Raw genomic sequence first — 17,727 nt, 5'->3', positions numbered from 1 at the left:
CGTCCGTCCGTCCATCAGTCCATCCCTCCGTCCGTCCATCCATCCTCCGTCCCTCCATCAGTCCGTCCGTCCATCCCTCCCTCCATCCATCAGTCTGTCCGTCCCTCCGTCCGTCTGTCCATCCATCCTCCGTCCGTCCATCCCTCCCTCCATCGTCCGTCCGTCCGTCCATTCATCCTGTGTCCGTCCATCCTCCCTCCGTCCGTGCCTCCATCCACCCTCCCTCCGCTCCCCGCGCCGCCCCGGGGCTGGGCTACCCGGGCGGGGGGCCATGGCTCTGGTCAGCTCGCCCACCGAGCCGGAGTGCCTGGCCAAGCCGCTCTTCTGCCGCAAGGGGGCGCTGCGCCAGAAGGTGATCCACGAGGTCAAGAGCCACAAGTTCACGGCGCGGTTCTTCAAGCAGCCTACCTTCTGCAGCCACTGCACCGACTTCATCTGGTGAGACCCCCCCCCAGTGTCCCCCCAGTGCCCCCCAGACCCCCCGAGCCCCCCAGCCCACCTTCTGCAGCCACTGCACCGACTTCATCTGGTGAGACCCCCCCGACCCCCCCGTGCCCCCCAGCGCCCCCCCAGCCCACCTTCTGAGACCCCCACTGCCCCAGCGCCCCCCAACTCCATCCCCTTCCCCTAGTGACTAACAGTCCTTCCACCCTGGATGCCCCCTCCCCCAGCCCACGCACCCCTCCCCCAGCCTGGGTTCCCAGCCCCTGAGAGGGGAAACTCAGGTGAGGCCCAAGAAACAAGGCGGGGGAAGAAATACCCCCCCACGTCCCCAGATTGTTCCCTCCTCCTCCTCCGCCCCAGCGCTGCCAGTGCCCCTCAGCCCTGACCCGCAGCCCCCTCGGCTTCCCCCTGCCCCCCCCCCCCCCCATAGCTCTGCTGAAGCCTCAGTCTCTGCATCGGTGGAGGGACTGGTTGGTTCAGAGCCAGGGATGGAACCCAGGAGTCCTGGCTCCCAGCCCCTCCTGCTCTTAACCATTAGACCCCACTCCTCTCCCAGCCCCGGGGATAGAACCCAGGAGTCCTGGCTCCCAGCCCCCTTCTCTGTGGCACAGCTGATGTTGGGGGGGGGGTGAGGCGGGTGTTGTGTATGGGTTTGGAAAGCTGTCCCTGGGTATTGGGGTGAGCTGAGGCAGGCAACTCATGACAGCCGTGACCCCAAAAGTAACGTTGTGTTTCTCTCTTGCTTTCAGGGGGATCGGGAAGCAGGGACTGCAGTGTCTAGGTAAGAGACCCCCGCACCCGGCAGTGTCAGTGGGGGTTACCCCACTCAGACCACTGCTTGGGGGGAGACAGTCACTCCCGGGGTCTTCTCTTCTGCCCTGTGGTGATGGGTCCCTGTATAACCAGCCCGCACCCCCCCCACCCCCCACTCCAGAGGGGCCCTGTCTCTGCACCGGCCGAGGGCTCTGTGTGTAACCAGCCCCTGTGCCCCCCCAGAGGCAGTCGCATGTCAGGGGTGGAACGCTGCAGCCTGCTCCCAGCATGAGCCCGTGTGAACTAGATTTCTCCCGCTATTTTAGAGACTGGCTGGAAAGTTCCATCTTTCTGCTTTTAAAAAGTCTCAAAATAGCTGCTATCAGGTGGCCTTTCAAATGCTTTATTCCTTCAGCTTCTTTGGCAGCTGGGAGCCAGGACTCCTGGGTTCTAGCCCCGGCTCTGGGAGAGGAGTGTGTATTTGGGGGGGCTGGTGAGGAGAATCTGGGGGTTTTGTATTTGGGGGAGTTGTGTGAGGGGCATGGGGTATCTGGGGGGCTGCGTGTGGAGGAGGAGGCCCCTCGGGGGTTAGCTGGGATTCTGGGTGAGGTGGCCGTAGGGAGTCTGGGGGCTCAGGTTTCTTCCTGCCTCCCCCCCCTGCTCCCAGGTATGGATGTGGGAGGGGGGGGGAACAGGGAAATCCCCTCCTGCCCTGAATGGGGGTGTGTGGCTCTGCGGCTGATTGGCAGGTGATGAGCTGGGGGAGTGGTTGCCAAGCAACAAGCATCTCTGGGCCGGGTGGGTGGGAGGGAGGGGGGATGGTCTCATGAGTAAAATTGGGGGGGGGGAGATTCCTGCCAGTCCGAGAACGGGGGAGGGGGCAGAGTTTCTAGGGGACTCTGCCCCTCTCCTAGCTTGCAGTGTGAGGCCCTATCTGGTGGGGGTGGGATCTGAGCATTCGGTGGTGGGGGCGGTTCTTAGAGTATCCCCCTGGGGGGGTTGTGCATAAGGGGTGGTGGTGGAGGGGGCGTGATGGGGGGGGGCGTGCAAAAGCAAGGGGGGTGTTAGTGTGAAGCTGCTGGGGCAGTGCACGAGTATGTTGGGGCATGGAGATGGGTGTGCGCGTGCCCCGATGGCACGTGGGGGGGGGTGTGACACCTCCTCACACAAGTGTGTGGCCTCTGGCGAGGTGGCGGGCGTGTTTATGTACAGGTGGGGGTGGGTGCGTGTGGAGACTGTTGGTGCGACTGGCTGGACCTGTTGACGGTGGGCACGAGTGGTTTGGCTTTTGCACACGCGTGTGCGTTGGTGCAACAGGGTAGAGCTGGTGGGCATGGATTGGTCGGATTGGTGGCTGTGCATTTGCACACGTGCAGGGTGTGCACATGAGTGTGCGCGAGCGTGTGTCTTTGCACAAGTGGGTGGTGTCTGCATTTGCAGGCGTGTGGGGTGTGAGTGTTTGCACAAGCACGTGCATTGGCCCGCGTGTCTGGGCTGGGTTGTGCAAGCAGACCCTTTGCGTCTGTGCAGCAGTGCGGTGGGTGGGTGCACATGAGAAGAGGCTGCTTTTGCACACTCGTGGCTGGGGGTGCGCAGGGATGGCCCCAGGGCGTGTGTGTGTGTGTGGGGGGGTGTGTGCAGGAGGCACCATCAAGGTGGGTCGATGGGGCATAAGGGTGTGCGTTTGCCCCAGGAAATGGCTGGTGTGTGTGGCTATGCGAGTTGCGAGTGTGGGCAACGGGGCTCTGGGTGGGCCCTGGGTGGGGAGCTCAGGGCTGCAGGGTGGGGGGGCCGGGTCCCTCCTGGAGCCTGGGCAGTCGTGGGGGGAGCCCCCGGGGGACAGGCAGAGCCAGGGCGGCTGGTGGCAGCGGTGGGATGCAGCAGGTTCCCGGACACCCGCCCCCCTCCCTTTGCTTCTGGGTGCAGCTGTCCAGAGGGAGGAGATATGGGGGAGCCGTTGCTATGGGAACCATCCAGCAAGTCCAAAAAGGGGGGGGGAGATTGTTCATTGCGCCCCCCCATGGGTAATGAGTTTGCTGGGTCCCAGCCCAGATCCCTGGGGGACCCCATCACTCCCCTGCTCAGGGCATAGAAGTTGACTGGGGCTTGGAGCCAGGACTCCTGGGTTCTCTCCCGGCTCTGGGAGGGGCGTGGTGCCTAGTGGTGGGAGCAGGGAGACAGCCCGTGTGGCATGGAGGGGCTGGGGGGGGGGTCTGGCTGGCTCTGGGGATCCACGAGGAGTCGAGCCCCCACCTCAGCTCCCCCCAAGCCCAATCTGCCGCCCCCCCCCCCCCCCAGCTCCTGGGAGTTCTGGTTTCTGCTCCTGCCTGTTTCCATGACGACCCATCTTCCAAATCTCCGTCTCACTCCTTGGGAGCTGCCAGACGGGGAGGGGGAGGGTGGAGAAATCGCCCCCCCCAACTGCCCTCTGCCCCCCAACTTGTCCCTGAGCCTCCTCCCGATCCGGCCCCCCAGCCTTCCCCTGTGATGTCCTCCAAAACTCCCCGCCTCCCCCCAACTCACTCAACCCCCGAAACTTCCCCTCCACCCCTGAAATGTCCCTCCCAACCTCAGCCCCGACCCCCAACCGGCCCCCCCAATTCAGCTCCCAACTGTCCTGCGGTGCCCCAGCTGGTCTGTCCCTCTGGTGCAGGCTGCCCCAGGTTTGGGGGGGCTGTCCCCCCACCAGCGGAGAGGAGTCGCTATTTACCTAAAGTCTCGGGGTCCGTTGAAGGCCCGGGAATCCTGGATTTCCCGGCCCCGAACCTGGGCTCTGGGTAGGGTCTGAGCGGGGGTGGCGGGGGTCACAGTTACCGTCTGGGCTTGCTCTAGTAATTGCTCTATTTGCCCCCTTCTGTCTGCCCCCCATCTCCCCCCCCCCCCAGTCTGCAGCTTCGTGGTGCACAAGCGGTGCCATGAATTTGTCACCTTCGAATGCCCCGGAGCCGGGAAAGGACCCCAGACAGATGTGAGTGATGGCTGCCCGGACACCTGGGTTCTCTCCCCGGCTCGCGGGGGGGGGAGCGGAGTAGGGGGGGTGGGGAAGCAGGACTCCTGGGTTCTGTCCCTGGCTTTGGATGAAATACATGGTGGGGGAGGAGGCAGGCCTGCCCCCTCCAGGTGTGTGTCCCAATTTCACCTGCTATTTTTACTACCTGAGCAGGGGGGGGACAGTGGGAAACACGGACACGGCCCAGATTGTGCTGTCCTTGCCCTGGAGGGAGGTGAACAAGGAGAAGAGGGGGAGGGAAAGGAAGCGTGAATGTTGTTAACAGCCACGTCCCTTCCAAGCACCCCCCCGCTCAGATTCATTTTTGCACAGTTAGACTCCCCCGGCCCTGTACACGCTTGTGTTCCCACCCCTTGCCCGCACACATCCAAACACACACACAACTGCCCTGCGCATCTCCCTCTGGGCATCCGTGCATGGCCCTCTGCAAGCTCACCTCACCCCAGCACACTCTGACTCTGTCGCACTGCCCCTGCCGGCTCACATTTGTGCGCGCGCACATGTGCTTGTGCAATTCCCGGGGCAAGCCCACGTTCACGCGCTTTGTGCACACGTGCACATTGTCCCTGTAAACTCCTAGTTGCACATGCGCACACGCTCGTGCATGCCCTTGTGCAAGATCACATGTGCACGCTTGGGCACACTTGTGCATGCTCCAGTGCAAGGTTGTGCGCACTTTCAGGCATACTCAGGCGTGCCCCGTGCTTGCTCACATTCGCAGCCTTTGCACACGCATGCCTGCTCCCTATGCAATCTCACATTGCACACGTACACACACACTCGGGCTGTTCCCCATGCAAGCTCATGTTCACATTCTTTGCACACGCACACAACCCCACCCTGTGCAAGCTAACATGGGCACACTTAGACACACCTGTGCACGCTCCAGTGCAAACTTGGGTGCACACTCAGACAAGTTCATGCATTCCTCTGTGTGTGCTAAAACACATTCATGCATGCCCCTGTGCACACTCACACATGCACACTTGGACACACTTGTGCACACTCCTCCCTTGCACACGCTCACCTATGCCCCATGCAAGCTCACGTTTGCATGCACACACACCTGCTCATGCAACTGTCTGTGCACACTCATGTTTACACTCCTTACACATGTACACCCATGCATTCCCTTCGTGCAAGCTCACGTGTGCATGCTCAGACACGCTCACGCACATCCCTGTGCAAACTGTCCTGGCCACACTGAGATGCACTTGTGCATGCTACGCTCCTGCATGTCCCTGTGCCTGCTCACGAGTGCCCACTTCGACACACTTGCACACGCTTGGCGCGCGTGGGCCCGCTCCTCGTGCCAGCTCCCCTGGGCACAGTCGGACACGCCCCTGGGCGAGAGCATTCACCAGCCCTTGCACAGGTGGGTGTGTCCCGAATCAGCCCCGGGCACCCTCTCGCTCGCTCCTCGTCTGTGCAGCTAACTGTGCACGCTCCCCCGTGCAAACTCGCCCCTCGTGCCCGCACAGACACTGAGCTTGCACCTCCCCCCCTTGCCCACGCCCGGCGGGGGGCTCTGACCCGTCTCCTCTCCCCCGCCCAGGACCCCCGGAACAAGCACAAGTTCAAGATTCACAGCTATAGCAGCCCCACGTTCTGTGACCACTGCGGCTCCCTGCTCTACGGCCTGGTTCACCAGGGCATGAAATGCTCCTGTAAGTGGGGGAGGGGGCAGGGTGGGGGGCAGGCCTGGGAAGTGGGGGGAGGGCAGGGAGCAGGAGGTGGGGCGGGGAGGGAGTTCTGGGCAGGGGTGGGTGGCAGGTTGGGGGCAAGACTTGGGAGGAGCAGGGACTGGGGGCGCAGGGAGCCAGATGTGGGGTGGGGGCGGGATGCAGGAGGGGGGAGGGACTAGCCCCTGGGGGATGGGAGGCGTGGGGGGTGGGGGGCGAGATCCCCCTTCTGCCCCTGCTCTCCGCTGCCCCCCGCAGGCTGCGAGATGAACGTGCACAAGCGGTGCGTGCAGAGCGTGCCCAGCCTGTGCGGGGTGGATCACACCGAGCGGCGCGGCCGTCTGCAGCTCCGCATGGAGACCCTCGGCGGGGACGAGATCCGCGTCTTCGGTACGGGGCGGCGGGGGGGGGAGGTTACAGCTGGAGATCGCTCCGTCCCCGCCTGCAGCCCTCCGCCGCTCGCAGGGAGAGGGGCTGAGAGTCCCGCGGAGGGGCAGGGAGGGGAGAATCTGGGGCGGACAGGCCAGCCCCCCTACCCCTCCAGCCCCCCTACCGCACCGGGGTGTGGAGCATATTTCCTTCTCCAAACCGGAGGGGGGGGCACTAGGGGGGCAAGGTGGGGTCGGAGCCGTGGGGGGCTGCGTCTCTGGCCTCCTGGCTCCGGTCACTCCAGATTTGGATCATGACCTGCCCCTCCTCCGCCCCCCGGCCGCTAAACACAGCAACGTTCAAGGCAACCCCAGGGCCCATGGGGGGTTCAGAGCCTCCGGCGGCTGCCAGCCAGCCGGGGCGTCTCAGCTATAGTACAGCGGGGCTGGCACCCCCTGCACCTGGCTGTCTGTCTGTCCCACCACCTGCCCCCTCCACATCTGTCCGTCTCTCCATCCACCCTCCTCACATCTGTCTCTCTATCCAGCCCCCCCCATTTGTATCTCTCTCTACCAGCCGTTCATCCACCCCCCCTTCTCTCTGTTCCCCCACCACTCTGTCTCATTATCCACCCGTCCCTGTCTCTCTCCATCCGTCCGTCCATCCATCCATCCATCCATCCCCACCCCCACCTCTCCCTGTCCAGGTTTGAGTGGCTAAGGTTGCCACCTAGTGCTGACTTTGATTTCGGTTTGCAGTGGGTGGCCGGGAGCCGGGTCCCGGCTGTCACTGCTGGCCCCACAGCGGCACTAGGGGGCGCTGTGCAGGAGGGGGCAGGGTGGTCTCAGTCTGACTCTGGGAGGGGAGTGGGGCCCAGTGGTTAGAGCAGGGGGGCTGGGAGCCACGTCTCCTGGGTTTTCTCCCAGGCTGTGGGAGGGGAGTGGGGCCCAGTGGTTAGAGCAGGGGGTCTGGGAGCCACGTCTCCTGGGTTTTCTCCCGGGCTGTGGGAGGGGAATGGGGCCCAGTGGTTAGAGCAGGGGGGCTGGGAGCCACGTCTCCTGGGTTTTCTCCCGGGCTGTGGGAGGGGAATGGGGTGGGGTGGGCGGGAGTCAAGACTCCTGGATTCTATTCCCAGCTCTGGAGCTCAGCACTCTCTTCCTCTCCTCTTCACACACTCCCTTGCACTCTCGCTTTCCCAGCGGGAGCGCGTAGGAGGTGGAAAGAAATCTATCCAGGGGCGCTTACATAACGGGGATTCCTCGGCAGCTCCCTGTGTGCAGCTCCCCCCAGGCCATGGGGGAGGCCAGAGGGGTGTGGGATACCAGAGCACTTACACCGCTGTCTGTGATGAACACAACACACAGCTCAGTGTTGGGGAGAGACCCCAGGAGTCCTGGCTCCTAGCCCTCCAGCTCTAACCACTAGACACCACTCCCCTCCCAGACTTGGGGAGACAACCCAGATGTCCTGGCTCCCAGCCCCCCTGCTCTAACCACTAGACCCCACTCCCCTCCCAGAGCCACAGAGAGAACCCAGATGTCCTGGCTCCTATCCCCCCTGCTCTAACCACTAGACCCCACTCCCCTCCCAGAGCCACAGAGAGAACCCAGGAGTCCTGGCTCCCAGCCCCCCTCCCAGAACGGGCTGACACTGAGCTGTCTGTATTGTGGGGAGGGGGTTAAGCCCTTCTGTGCTGCACGTGGGTGCTGATCTGCGGTTCCCCCCCCCCAGTGGGGGAGGCCCGGAACCTCATCCCCATGGACCCCAACGGCCTGTCAGACCCCTACGTGAAGCTGAAGCTCATTCCGGACCCCAAGAACGTGAGCAAGCAGAAAACCCGGACTGTGAAATCCACTCTGAACCCCGTGTGGAACGAGTCCTTCCTATTGTGAGTGCTGCGGGCACAGGGGGCGGGCGGGCGGGCGGCCGTCAGTGTACGGGAGCTGCCACGTGTGGGTCCGTGCATGGCCCTGAGACATGGGGGTCCTCCGGCCGGGAAACGAGGGTGTGCCGGAGCTCCCACGGGTGTCTGTGGGCAGATAGCCAGACCTCTGGGCTGCGTCCTAGCCCACTTTCCCACACATACTCTCCCCACAGCTTCCGGTACCCAGAGTGCCCCCTCCTCCTGGGGTTAGGGGACACTAGCCCCACCCAGCAGCAACGATCCCTCCTCCTCCCAAAATAAACAGGACTCTGCAGCTCTTCCAACACAGGCTGGTCTATTCCCGGAGATCCCTCCACCCACACGGCAGCAGCAGTAGTAGGGCTTTTATTCCCACTTCTTGTCCAGAGGGCAAAAATTCTCCCCCCCCCCGCTGCATTTAAAGGGGCAGGTGGCTGGGCTGCTGGTTTAATCTCCCCCCCCCCCTTTAATCCTGCCCCCCTCCCCCAGCACGCTCAGGCCGGGAGACGTGGAGAGGCGGCTGTCCGTCGAGGTGTGGGACTGGGACCGCACCTCGCGCAACGACTTCATGGGCGCCATGTCCTTCGGCGTGTCGGAGCTGCTCAAGGGACATGTGGACGGATGGTAAGGAGGGGGCGGGCCCCGGGGGGGGGGGGGCAGCGGGTTCGGGAGGGAAGCCAGGCCCAGGGCTCATTCTCTCTCTCTCTCTCCACCGTTCTGTCTGTTTGGGTATTTGTCTGCGCTCGTCGGCTGTGCCCGGCTGCCCCGGCGCTGCCACGTCCTCCCCGTGCTTCCTCCGCGTGCGGTTCTCGCACCTCTCTGGCCCCTGCACCCCCTCCCCTCTGCACGCCTTTCTGCTCCTTTTCTTTTCTTTGCACGCTTTTGCACTTGCACTCCTTTTCCTTCTCTTCTTTGCACGCGTTCACTTTTTCTTTCTTTGCCCTCTTTCACACTCTGCTCACTTTTGCACTTCTTCTTTGCACACTTTCACACTCCTTTCATCACATTCTTTGTTTGCACACTTGCATTCTTTTCTTTGCACTTTCTCACTTTCTTTGCACCCTGGTACTGCTTTTATCTTCCTTTACATGTTCACTATTTGTACACTTTAACACTCCTTTTTCTTTGCACGCTTTTACACACTTTTCTTCAAACTTTCTTTGTTTGCACGCTTGCATCCTTTTCTTTTTTTGCACTTTCACACTTTCTTTGCACCCTTGTACTTTCTTTTTCTTTCTTTCTTTCTTTCTTTCTTTCTTTCTACCAACTCCCCCCGCCCCCCTCCCGGTGTTGTGCCTGTCTCTGTCCCTGTCTCAGGTACAAGTTACTCAACCAGGAGGAGGGGGAGTATTACAATGTCCCTGTGGCTGATGCTGAAAATTGTGGGCTGCTGCAGAAATTTGAGGTAACCCCGCCCCCACCCCCAAAGCACTCCTGTCCATACCTCACTGGCTAAGCCGTGTCCGGCCAGTTTAATTCTCGGATGGCAGACTGAGAAATTCACACACGCTGCAGGGAGCGGGGCGGGGGCTCGGCAGGGGGCGCCGTGCCACAGGGACCCCGACTTTCAGCTGTGGCGTAGCCCCCAGAGCCCGGATGACTGTGGAGTCGGGACGTGAACCCCGGCGTCCTGGTCCCTGGCAGCCCGGAGCAGATTCCCGGTCTGGCCCCCCTCCTTTCCTGCCCCTAGCGGCTCTGGGGCCTGTTGAGCTGGGAGACACTCGTTTGGTCACTGACCCTCTGCCCCTCTCTCTTGCAGGCCTGTAACTATCCCCTGGAGCTGTACCAGGTAACGCCCCGGGGCTCGGGCCCCTCTGCGCTGGGGGTGGGTGACGCTGTGGGTGGCTGTTCCCCCTCTCTCCAGCAGAGGGCAGCAAAGCCAACCACAACGGGGCGTGGGGTCTAGTGGTTAGAGCAGGGGGGGCTGGAAGCCCAGACTCCTGGGTTCTGTCCCGGCTCTCTCTGCGTCACTCTCCTGGCCTCACTGGTCTCTCACTCCCCAGGGCTCCCAACCCCCCCCCCCCAAGGATGCTCTGAGTATTACTTTGGTCCACTCCTGTTGCTTGGAAACAGTCTCTGAGATACTGGGGGCGGGGGGTGATTGGCCCCGTGTGACACAGGTGGGTGGAGTCAGGGCCGGTTTGGGGGATCCCTGTTCTCTGGGTTTAGGGGGGACCCAGTGAATCTTTCCCTCCCACCCCACCCTCTGACCCACTGCACTGATTTGGGGTGGGGGGATCTGAGGGGGGACTTGGGCTGGCTGGGGTTGGAAGGGGATGGGGAGGTGGATGAAAGGGCAGAGTGAGGTCCAGGGGTGCGAGTCCCCCCATGCAGTTGTGCAAGGGGGGGCTGCCTCGGGTTGGGGGGGGTCCCTTGACTGTGATCTCCCCATTCTGCTCCAGACACCCCCAACCCCACCCTGATTGCCAACATCTCCCTCGTCCTCCTGTTCTGGGCCTGCCCCATTCATACCCAGTCCTGCCCCCCCACCCTGACCCCTCCTCCATCACTCCCTGCCCCCCCCATTCCCATCCCCCCACCCTCCAGCTCCCCTGGCCCTGATCACTGCCCCCCCATTTCCCTCCCCCCAGAATTGGGGCTCACGGCTCACTGTGCCCCATCTCTGCCCCCCCCCCCCCCACAGAAGGTGCGCCACGGCCCAGGCCCCTCGCCCACCCCCAGCCCCACGGACTCCAAGCACGTCAGCTTCTTCGGGACCAGCCGCTTCCACATCTCCGACTTCAACTTCCTCATGGTGCTGGGGAAAGGCAGCTTTGGCAAGGTGAGGGCGCCCTGGATGCTGGGCTTCTCCCCCCAGCTCGGGGAGGAGACGGGGGTCCTAGCGTGTTAGAGCCCGGGGGGGAGGGGGGAGCCATTACGCCTGGGTTCTGTCCCAGGCTCCGGCAGGGGAATGGGCTCCAGTGGTTGGATTGGGGGTCCCGCAGAAGGTCCGGGTGGTCGCTCCGGGGAAGACAGTTCTTCCTGCGTTTCCCAAAATCTATGACCTTAAAGGGGCCCTTGGCGTCCTGGGGAGAGACACAGGCAGGCTGCGGCCTCTAGGGGGCGCCACCTCCCATTCATATAATGGAACCGGGGGAGGGAGGGGCGGTGTCTCCTCCTGGGTGAGGGGTCCCCGGATACCCAGGGCAGGAGACTGGCCGGCTCCCATCCGCCCCCCGTGGGGCGAGGACTGGCTGGCTGAGGGCTGCGGGTCCCCGCAGGTGATGCTGGCCGAGCGGCGGGGCACGGACGAGCTCTACGCCATCAAGATCCTGAAGAAGGACGTGATCATCCAGGACGACGACGTGGAATGTACCATGGTGGAGAAGCGGGTCCTGGCGCTGAGCGAGCGGCCCCATTTCCTCACCCAGCTGCACTCCACCTTCCAGACCACGGTAACCCCGCCCCCATGGGGACCAGGGCAGGGAGGGGGCGGGATACTGGGGTAGATGGGTCTGTGGGGCTGATGCAGGGGGCAGTGTGGGGGTGGGATACCGGGGTAGATGGGTCCATGGGGCTGATGCGGGGGGCAGTGTGGGGCGGGATACCAGGGTAGATGGGTCCGTGGGGCTGATGCGGGGGCAGTGTGGGGCGGGATACCAGGGTAGATGGGCCTGTGGGTCTATTCTGCTTCCCACGGCACCGGCTCACCCTCCCTGTCCAGGACCGGCTCTATTTCGTGATGGAGTACGTCAACGGTGGAGACCTCATGTACCACATCCAGCAAGTCGGGAAGTTCAAGGAGCCCCACGCCATGTATGTGCACCCCACAGCCGCTGCCTGAGCTGGGGGGGAGAGCAGTCTGGCAGAGGGGCCGTGTCCCAGTGCCGGCCGAGGGCTCCCCATATACCCAGGCCCCGCGCCCCACCCCAGAGGGGCCGTGTCCCCGTGTCCCCAGCCCCCATGCCCCACCCCAGAGGGGCTGTGTCCCAGTGCGGCCGAGGGGTCCCCATATACCCAGCCCCTGCGCCCCACCCCAGAGGGGCCGTGTCCCCGTGTCCCCAGCCCCCATGTCCCACCCCAGAGGGGCCGTGTCCCAGCGTTGGCCGAGGGCTCCCCGTGAAACGCTCTGCGGCCGTGGAGCAGGGAAGACGTTGAAGGTGATGAATTGATTTTCCGGGTGACCTTTGACTTGTTCTGCGCCCCCTGCCCCTGGCTCCCCCCCCATCTTCCCCGCCCCCGCGGTGCTCGCAGGTTCTACGCGGCGGAAATCGCCATCGGCCTCTTCTTCCTGCACAACAAAGGCATCATCTATCGGTGAGTGGAAATCCGCCTCGTTGGCGACCGTCTCTTTGCCCCCCCCCACCTGCCCTGGGGCCAGATCGGGGCTGGCGCCCCCTAGAGGGGAGAGGCCCCGTGCCCCCGTCCCCACCCCTCTGAGCCAGCCAGGCCCCGCCCTGGGGCCGGGTGGGAACTGGCACCCCCCCGAGAGGCGAGCGCCCAGCCTTGTCTCTCCCCGCAGCGATCTGAAGCTGGATAACGTGATGCTGGACGCCGAGGGCCACATTAAGATCACCGATTTCGGGATGTGCAAGGAGAACATCTTCCCCGGAGTGACCACCCGCACCTTCTGCGGGACCCCAGACTACATCGCCCCGGAGGTAGCGTCCCCTCCTGCTCTAACCGCTACACCCCACTCCCCTCCCTGAGCCGGGGATAGAACCCAGGAGTCCTGGCTCCCAGCCCCTCCCGCTCTAACCACTACACCCCACTCCCCTCCCTGAGCCGGGGATAGAACCCAGGAGTCCTGGCTCCCAGCCCCTCCTGCTCTAACCGCTACACCCCACTCCCCTCCCTGAGCCGGGGATAGAACCCAGGAGTTCTGGCTCCTGGAGCCTTTGCTTGGTGGGGGTGGGTCAGTGTCTGTCTGCTTTTTGGGGGGCAGGTCTCCTGGCAGTGACTCCTCCCCCACCCACATTACCTCCTAGGGTTGGGTGCTGGGGGGGCGGGGGCAGGAGGGGATGGATAAACCAATGGGGAGGGGGGGCTGTAGCAAGGATGGCCCCGCCTCCCTTGCTTTAGCACCACCCCCATTGCAGATGTCTCTCCCCCCCCCAAACTTGCTCACCAGGGTAGGGGATACTCTTAAAGGGGAAGTGTGTCTTTGAAAGCTGGGGGCGAGGGAGATAAGAGGTTGTAGCTGACGGCTGGCGTGGGAGGGAGGGGAGAGTTTCCCCTGCCACAAAGTGATTCCCCTCCCCCACATGGAGTTGGGGACCTAGGAGCCCCCCTAACTTGCCCCCTTTCTCCCTGCCCTAGATAATCGCCTACCAGCCCTACGGGAAGTCGGTGGATTGGTGGTCCTTCGGGGTGCTGGTCTACGAGATGCTCGCAGGGCAGGTGAATCGGAGGGAAGGGGTGGGGCTGTAAATCCTATGGGGGGGGGGGCTGGAGGAGTGAATCCTGGCGCTAGCCCCACACGTGTGGGGGGAGGCTGGGGGGATGCATCGTGGTGCTGACACCTGTGGGGTGGTGCAGCCTGGCCTCAGTGTGCTGTGGGGAGGTGGATCCTGCTGTGGGGGGGGGGCTGGTTCTGACAACCCCCCCTCCCTCCAGCCCCCCTTCGACGGGGAGGATGAGGACGAGCTGTTCCAGGCCATCATGGAGCACACGGTTTCCTACCCGAAGTCGCTGTCCCGCGAGGCCGTCTCCATCTGCAAAGGGGTGAGTGACCCCAGCCCTGGCCTGTGTGTGTGTGTGGGGGGGGGGGGCACAACCCTGGCCTTTGACCCCCCCTCTAATTTCTCAGGGAGGGGCAGGCTGGGGGGAAGCCAGGGCAGGAGGGGAGTTGGGGTGAGGGGAGGACGGATGCCCCCGGGTGTCCCCCGAAGGGGCTGGGAGGGGTGGATCAGCTGGGCTGGAAGTTCTGTGATGTCACCGTGTCTCCGCCCCCCCCCCCAGTTCCTGACCAAGCACCCCCTGAAACGGCTGGGCTCAGGGCCGGCGGGGGAGCAGGACGTCCGGGAGCACGGCTTCTTCCGCTGGATGGACTGGGAGAGACTGGAGCGCCTGGAAATCCCGCCGCCCTTCACCCCCCGCCCGGTGAGTGACCCCCCCCTGCACTCCCATCCCCCTGCACTTCCTGCCTGGTGAGCGACACCCCCCCACACCTCCTTCGCTCCCCCAGTGAATGGCTGATCTCACCTGGCCAGGCCCGGTCACTCCCCCACAGAGCATATGGGGGGGCGCTCTGGCGAATCGGGGTGCCTCCCATGGGAGCAGTTCTACCCTAGCCGGACAGGACCGCAGGGAGGAGGTACCGGGGGGGGACAGGCAGGGGGCACCAGGGTCTGAGCCAGCAGTAGTGGGGCTAGGGTGCCCGGGGGGGGGATCAGTGAGGGGATGGGGTCCAGGAAAATAACCCTTCTCTTCTTTCTCTTCCCCCGCCCCCACACATCGTCTGTCCGTCCGTCTGTGCCTCAATCTGTCTCACCGACTGTCTGTCTGGGTCTGGGTCTGTCTCACTGTCCGTCCGTCCGTGCCTGGATCTCTCTCCTGATCTCCCTGTCTGTCTGCCCATCTGTCTGTCCATCCATCTGTCCCTGGGTCTGGCCCCTTGTTTGTCTGTGTCGGTCTGTGTCCCTGTCTGTCTGTCTCTCTGGGTCCGTCCGTCCGTCTCTCCCTGTCCATCGGTCTCTGGACTGTCTCTCTCCGTCTGTGCCTCTGTCCGGGTCCGTCTGCCTCTCTCGGGCTGTCTCTGTCCATCTTCCTCTCCGTCCGTCTGTCCCAGTGCGGGAGGAGCGGCGAGAACTTCGACAAGTTTTTCACGCGGGCAGCACCCGCGCTGACCCCGCCGGACCAGCTGGTTCTGGCGGGGCTGGACCAGAGCGAATTCCAGGGTTTCACCTACATCAACACTGACTTCGTGCATTCCTCACTGCGTCCCCCCACCTCCCCCATTTCCATGGTCTGACACTCCCCTCCCCCCGGCTCCTCCATGGCCTGACCTGCCTGTAACCCCCCGATTTACCCTCCCCCATGGTCTGACTTCCCTTCCCCCCCTGGGTTGTGTGCACAGAAATGCAGCCTTCTCTGGGATGGGGTGTGGGACCTGGTTACACGGGGACCCCTCACCTGGCGATGGGATGCGGCCTCCTCTGGGGTGGGGCGCGAGGGCTGGCTATACAGGGACCCCCTGGCCTGGCCCTACTTAATGGCCGCATGACAAAACTGCACAAACGTTTGGGACAGGAAGTGGGGCCACGGGCCAGATTTCAGGCGGCACTGACTGCACTGGGAGAGCGCCCCCTACTGACCCCTCTGCTTCCTACAGCACAGCGCCCCCTAGTGCTGCAATGGGGCAGCACTACCTGCCAGGGGAGGGCGCCCCCCAGCTGGGCCCCCTGCACTAAATAGCTTTGAACCTGTACATAATCCTGGGGGCAGCTTGAAGGTTGGGGGACAATTCTGCTTCCCCCTCAGCCTCTCCTTAATAGGCCTCCCCCCAATATATTGAACCCCTTCTTCTCTGGTGCATGGAATACATATCTACACATCTATATTCATGGCTGTAAAGCTCAGGCCGATTCACCCTGGCTTCCCCCGTCTGCGCCCCCCAACTGTCAGTCGCTGAAGCTGGGGTGCCAGGGTCGGAGTTCCAGACAATCCCCGGGCTGGACGAGACGTCCCCCTTCTCAACCCCCCCACCCCCAAAGCTTCAGGCTTGGCATGGAACAAGGGTCCATCAGGAGGAGGTGAAGAGAAGGGCCAGGGCCAGTTGGACTCCTGGGTTCCCTCCCTGGCTCTGGGAGGGCAGTGGAGTGTAGTGGTTAGAGCAGAGGGCCTGGGAGCCAGGACTCCTGGGTTCTTTCCCCAGCTCTGGGAGGGGAGTGAGGTCTGGTGGTTATGGCGGTAGGGAGCAGGCTGTTAACCAGGGCTCCCTGGTCTACCTGCCCAGCCCCCACTCCCGTCCCAGAGTTGAGGAAAGGACCCAGGCATCCGGGCTCCCAGCCCTTCCCGCAGAATCATAAGACCCCAGCTGGGGGGAGGTGTTGTCCTGAGATGAGATGAGCCCACGCCTATCCCATTGGGGGGGAGGGGTGCTCTTGGTCCCTGCCTGCCCCCACCCCCCATCCCCTGTTCCCTCCTTCAGTCCAGGCCCTGGTCTGAGTCTTCCACCCCCTGGCCCAAAGCGCCTCCCCCCCACCCCCCCAGTCCCCGCTCCCAGCTCCGCGTCGGGATGTAAAGAGCACAGCTGAGCGCTGCAGTTCAGTATAAAAGGTATTTATCCAACCACCAGCACCTCTGCCTCCTTTCTGACCCGTCCTGCTGGGAGGGGAGTGGGGTCCAGTGGTTAGAGCAGCGGGGAGCTGGAACCAGGCCGCTGGGGTTCCACCCCTGGCTCTGGGAGGGGAGTGGGGTCCAGTGGTTAGAGCAGAGGGCTGGGCAGCAGGTCTCCTGGGCTCTGGGCTGGCCCGGGCGGTGCTGGGGCTGTCCATTCCCACGTCTCCTTTCGCTGCTCCCCCCCCTCGGGGCCTGGTCGCTCCCACTCCCTGTCTGTCAGCGCCCTCGGGGCTCCTCTCTGATGTCCGCCTCCCCCCCCCCCCCCCAGCTCTGAGCCCGATCCAGAGCCTCAGCCACTGGGGCTCCTTCCCCTGGGGGCAGGTTCTACTGCCCTAGCGCTCACGTCCCTCCCCCTGCCCCCTACTGACACCCCCCCCCCCCGCCGCCGCCCAGCACGGCCCCTCCTGCCCAGTTAACCTGGTTTCCTGGCTGGGGGGGGGAGGTTGTTCTCTTTGGACCCCCCCCATCTTGATAAGGGGAGGATCTGGCTTCCTGGGGCCTGTCCCTCCCCAATCCTATCCCCCCCCCCCGGCTCCCAGGGGCTGCCAGCTGCCTGCAAGGTAGGAACCGAGGAGATTAAAAGATTTGTGCCTTAGAAATGAAATTTGGACCCATAATGGGGCGGGGCGGGGGAGGGGAATACAGGGCAAGGATTTAAAGGGGCCTCTAGATGGGGAAGGTAATGGGGTGTGTGGGCCCTTTCCCTTCTAGGGGACGCTGGCCCCGATTCAGCTCCAGGACAGGGGCTGGCTGGCCCGGGTGGGGGGCAGGGAATGGGACATGGAGCCTTCCCCCCCCCCCAATTCTGTGACTCATGCATGTAACGAGTTGGCAGGGCCCCCTCATGGCAGAGCCCCTCCCCCCTTCCAAAGTGGGCACCACCCCTCCTCCCTGGCAGAGAGAGGCTTGGGGCTGGAGGGGCTGTGAAGCCCCAGCCCCCTCACTATGGGTTGGGGGCGCCGTGTCCGGGAGCGGGGTTGTGGGGGAGGATGCTATGGGGGGAAGAGACGTGCAAGGGGAGATGTTGGAAAGGCAATGTCTGGGGGGAGGGGCCCTCTAAGCTGTAGGGGGGGATGGGGCTTTCTCCCTGGGTTACGGGGGACGTCCTCAGTTACGGGGCTGGAGCTGCCCCCCACCGCTCTAGCAACCCCCCCCTTCCCATGTTCTCTGTTGAATCTCTGATGACACTCTAATGCCCCCCCCCCACACCACTGCCAGCCCCACGCAGAGACACAGCGAGCGATTTATGGGGAACGTGGTCCGGGGGGGCCTCGGGGGACGGC

At 63.7% G+C, this 17,727-nt stretch overlaps 1 protein-coding gene across 2 annotated transcripts; it reads left to right on the top strand.

Annotated features, from left to right (window-relative positions):
* The first annotated feature begins 90 nt into the window (after positions 1-90).
* PRKCG (protein kinase C gamma) lies at positions 91-16,393 on the top strand. 2 transcript variants are annotated; one of them, XM_067546438.1, is made up of 18 exons: positions 91-438; positions 1,194-1,225; positions 4,083-4,165; positions 5,763-5,874; positions 6,148-6,279; positions 7,990-8,146; positions 8,651-8,785; positions 9,479-9,566; positions 9,921-9,950; positions 10,806-10,943; positions 11,383-11,556; positions 11,826-11,917; positions 12,356-12,418; positions 12,624-12,762; positions 13,421-13,501; positions 13,718-13,825; positions 14,063-14,203; positions 14,892-16,393. In XM_067546438.1, the coding sequence occupies exons 1-18, from the start codon at positions 272-274 to the stop codon at positions 15,072-15,074; spliced, it is 2,055 nt and encodes a 684-aa protein (XP_067402539.1). In that variant the 5' UTR covers positions 91-271; the 3' UTR covers positions 15,075-16,393. The 2 variants fall into 2 exon arrangements, with proteins under 2 accessions (XP_067402539.1, XP_067402540.1); XM_067546439.1 differs by lacking the exon at positions 91-438 and adding an exon at positions 498-529.
* Positions 16,394-17,727: the final 1,334 nt, after the last annotated feature.

This window comes from Emydura macquarii, unplaced genomic scaffold (assembly GCF_026122565.2).
Source record: "Emydura macquarii macquarii isolate MOO-44397 ecotype Brisbane River unplaced genomic scaffold, CSIRO-AGI_Emac_v2 contig_1122, whole genome shotgun sequence".
NCBI classification, from domain to species: domain Eukaryota; kingdom Metazoa; phylum Chordata; order Testudines; family Chelidae; genus Emydura; species Emydura macquarii.
Note: the sequence above shows the minus strand (reverse complement) of the source record. Positions and strands in the feature narration are given on the sequence as shown.

Coding starts and splice junctions, on each gene's coding strand:
- PRKCG (XM_067546438.1), top strand. CDS start 272: ATGGCTCTGGTCAGCTCGCCCACCGAGCCGGAGTGCCTGGCCAAGCCG. Junction 1,226..4,082: donor GCAGGGACTGCAGTGTCTAG/GTAAGAGACCCC, acceptor CCCCCCCCCCAG/TCTGCAGCTTCGTGGTGCAC. Junction 4,166..5,762: donor GGAAAGGACCCCAGACAGAT/GTGAGTGATGGC, acceptor TCCCCCGCCCAG/GACCCCCGGAACAAGCACAA.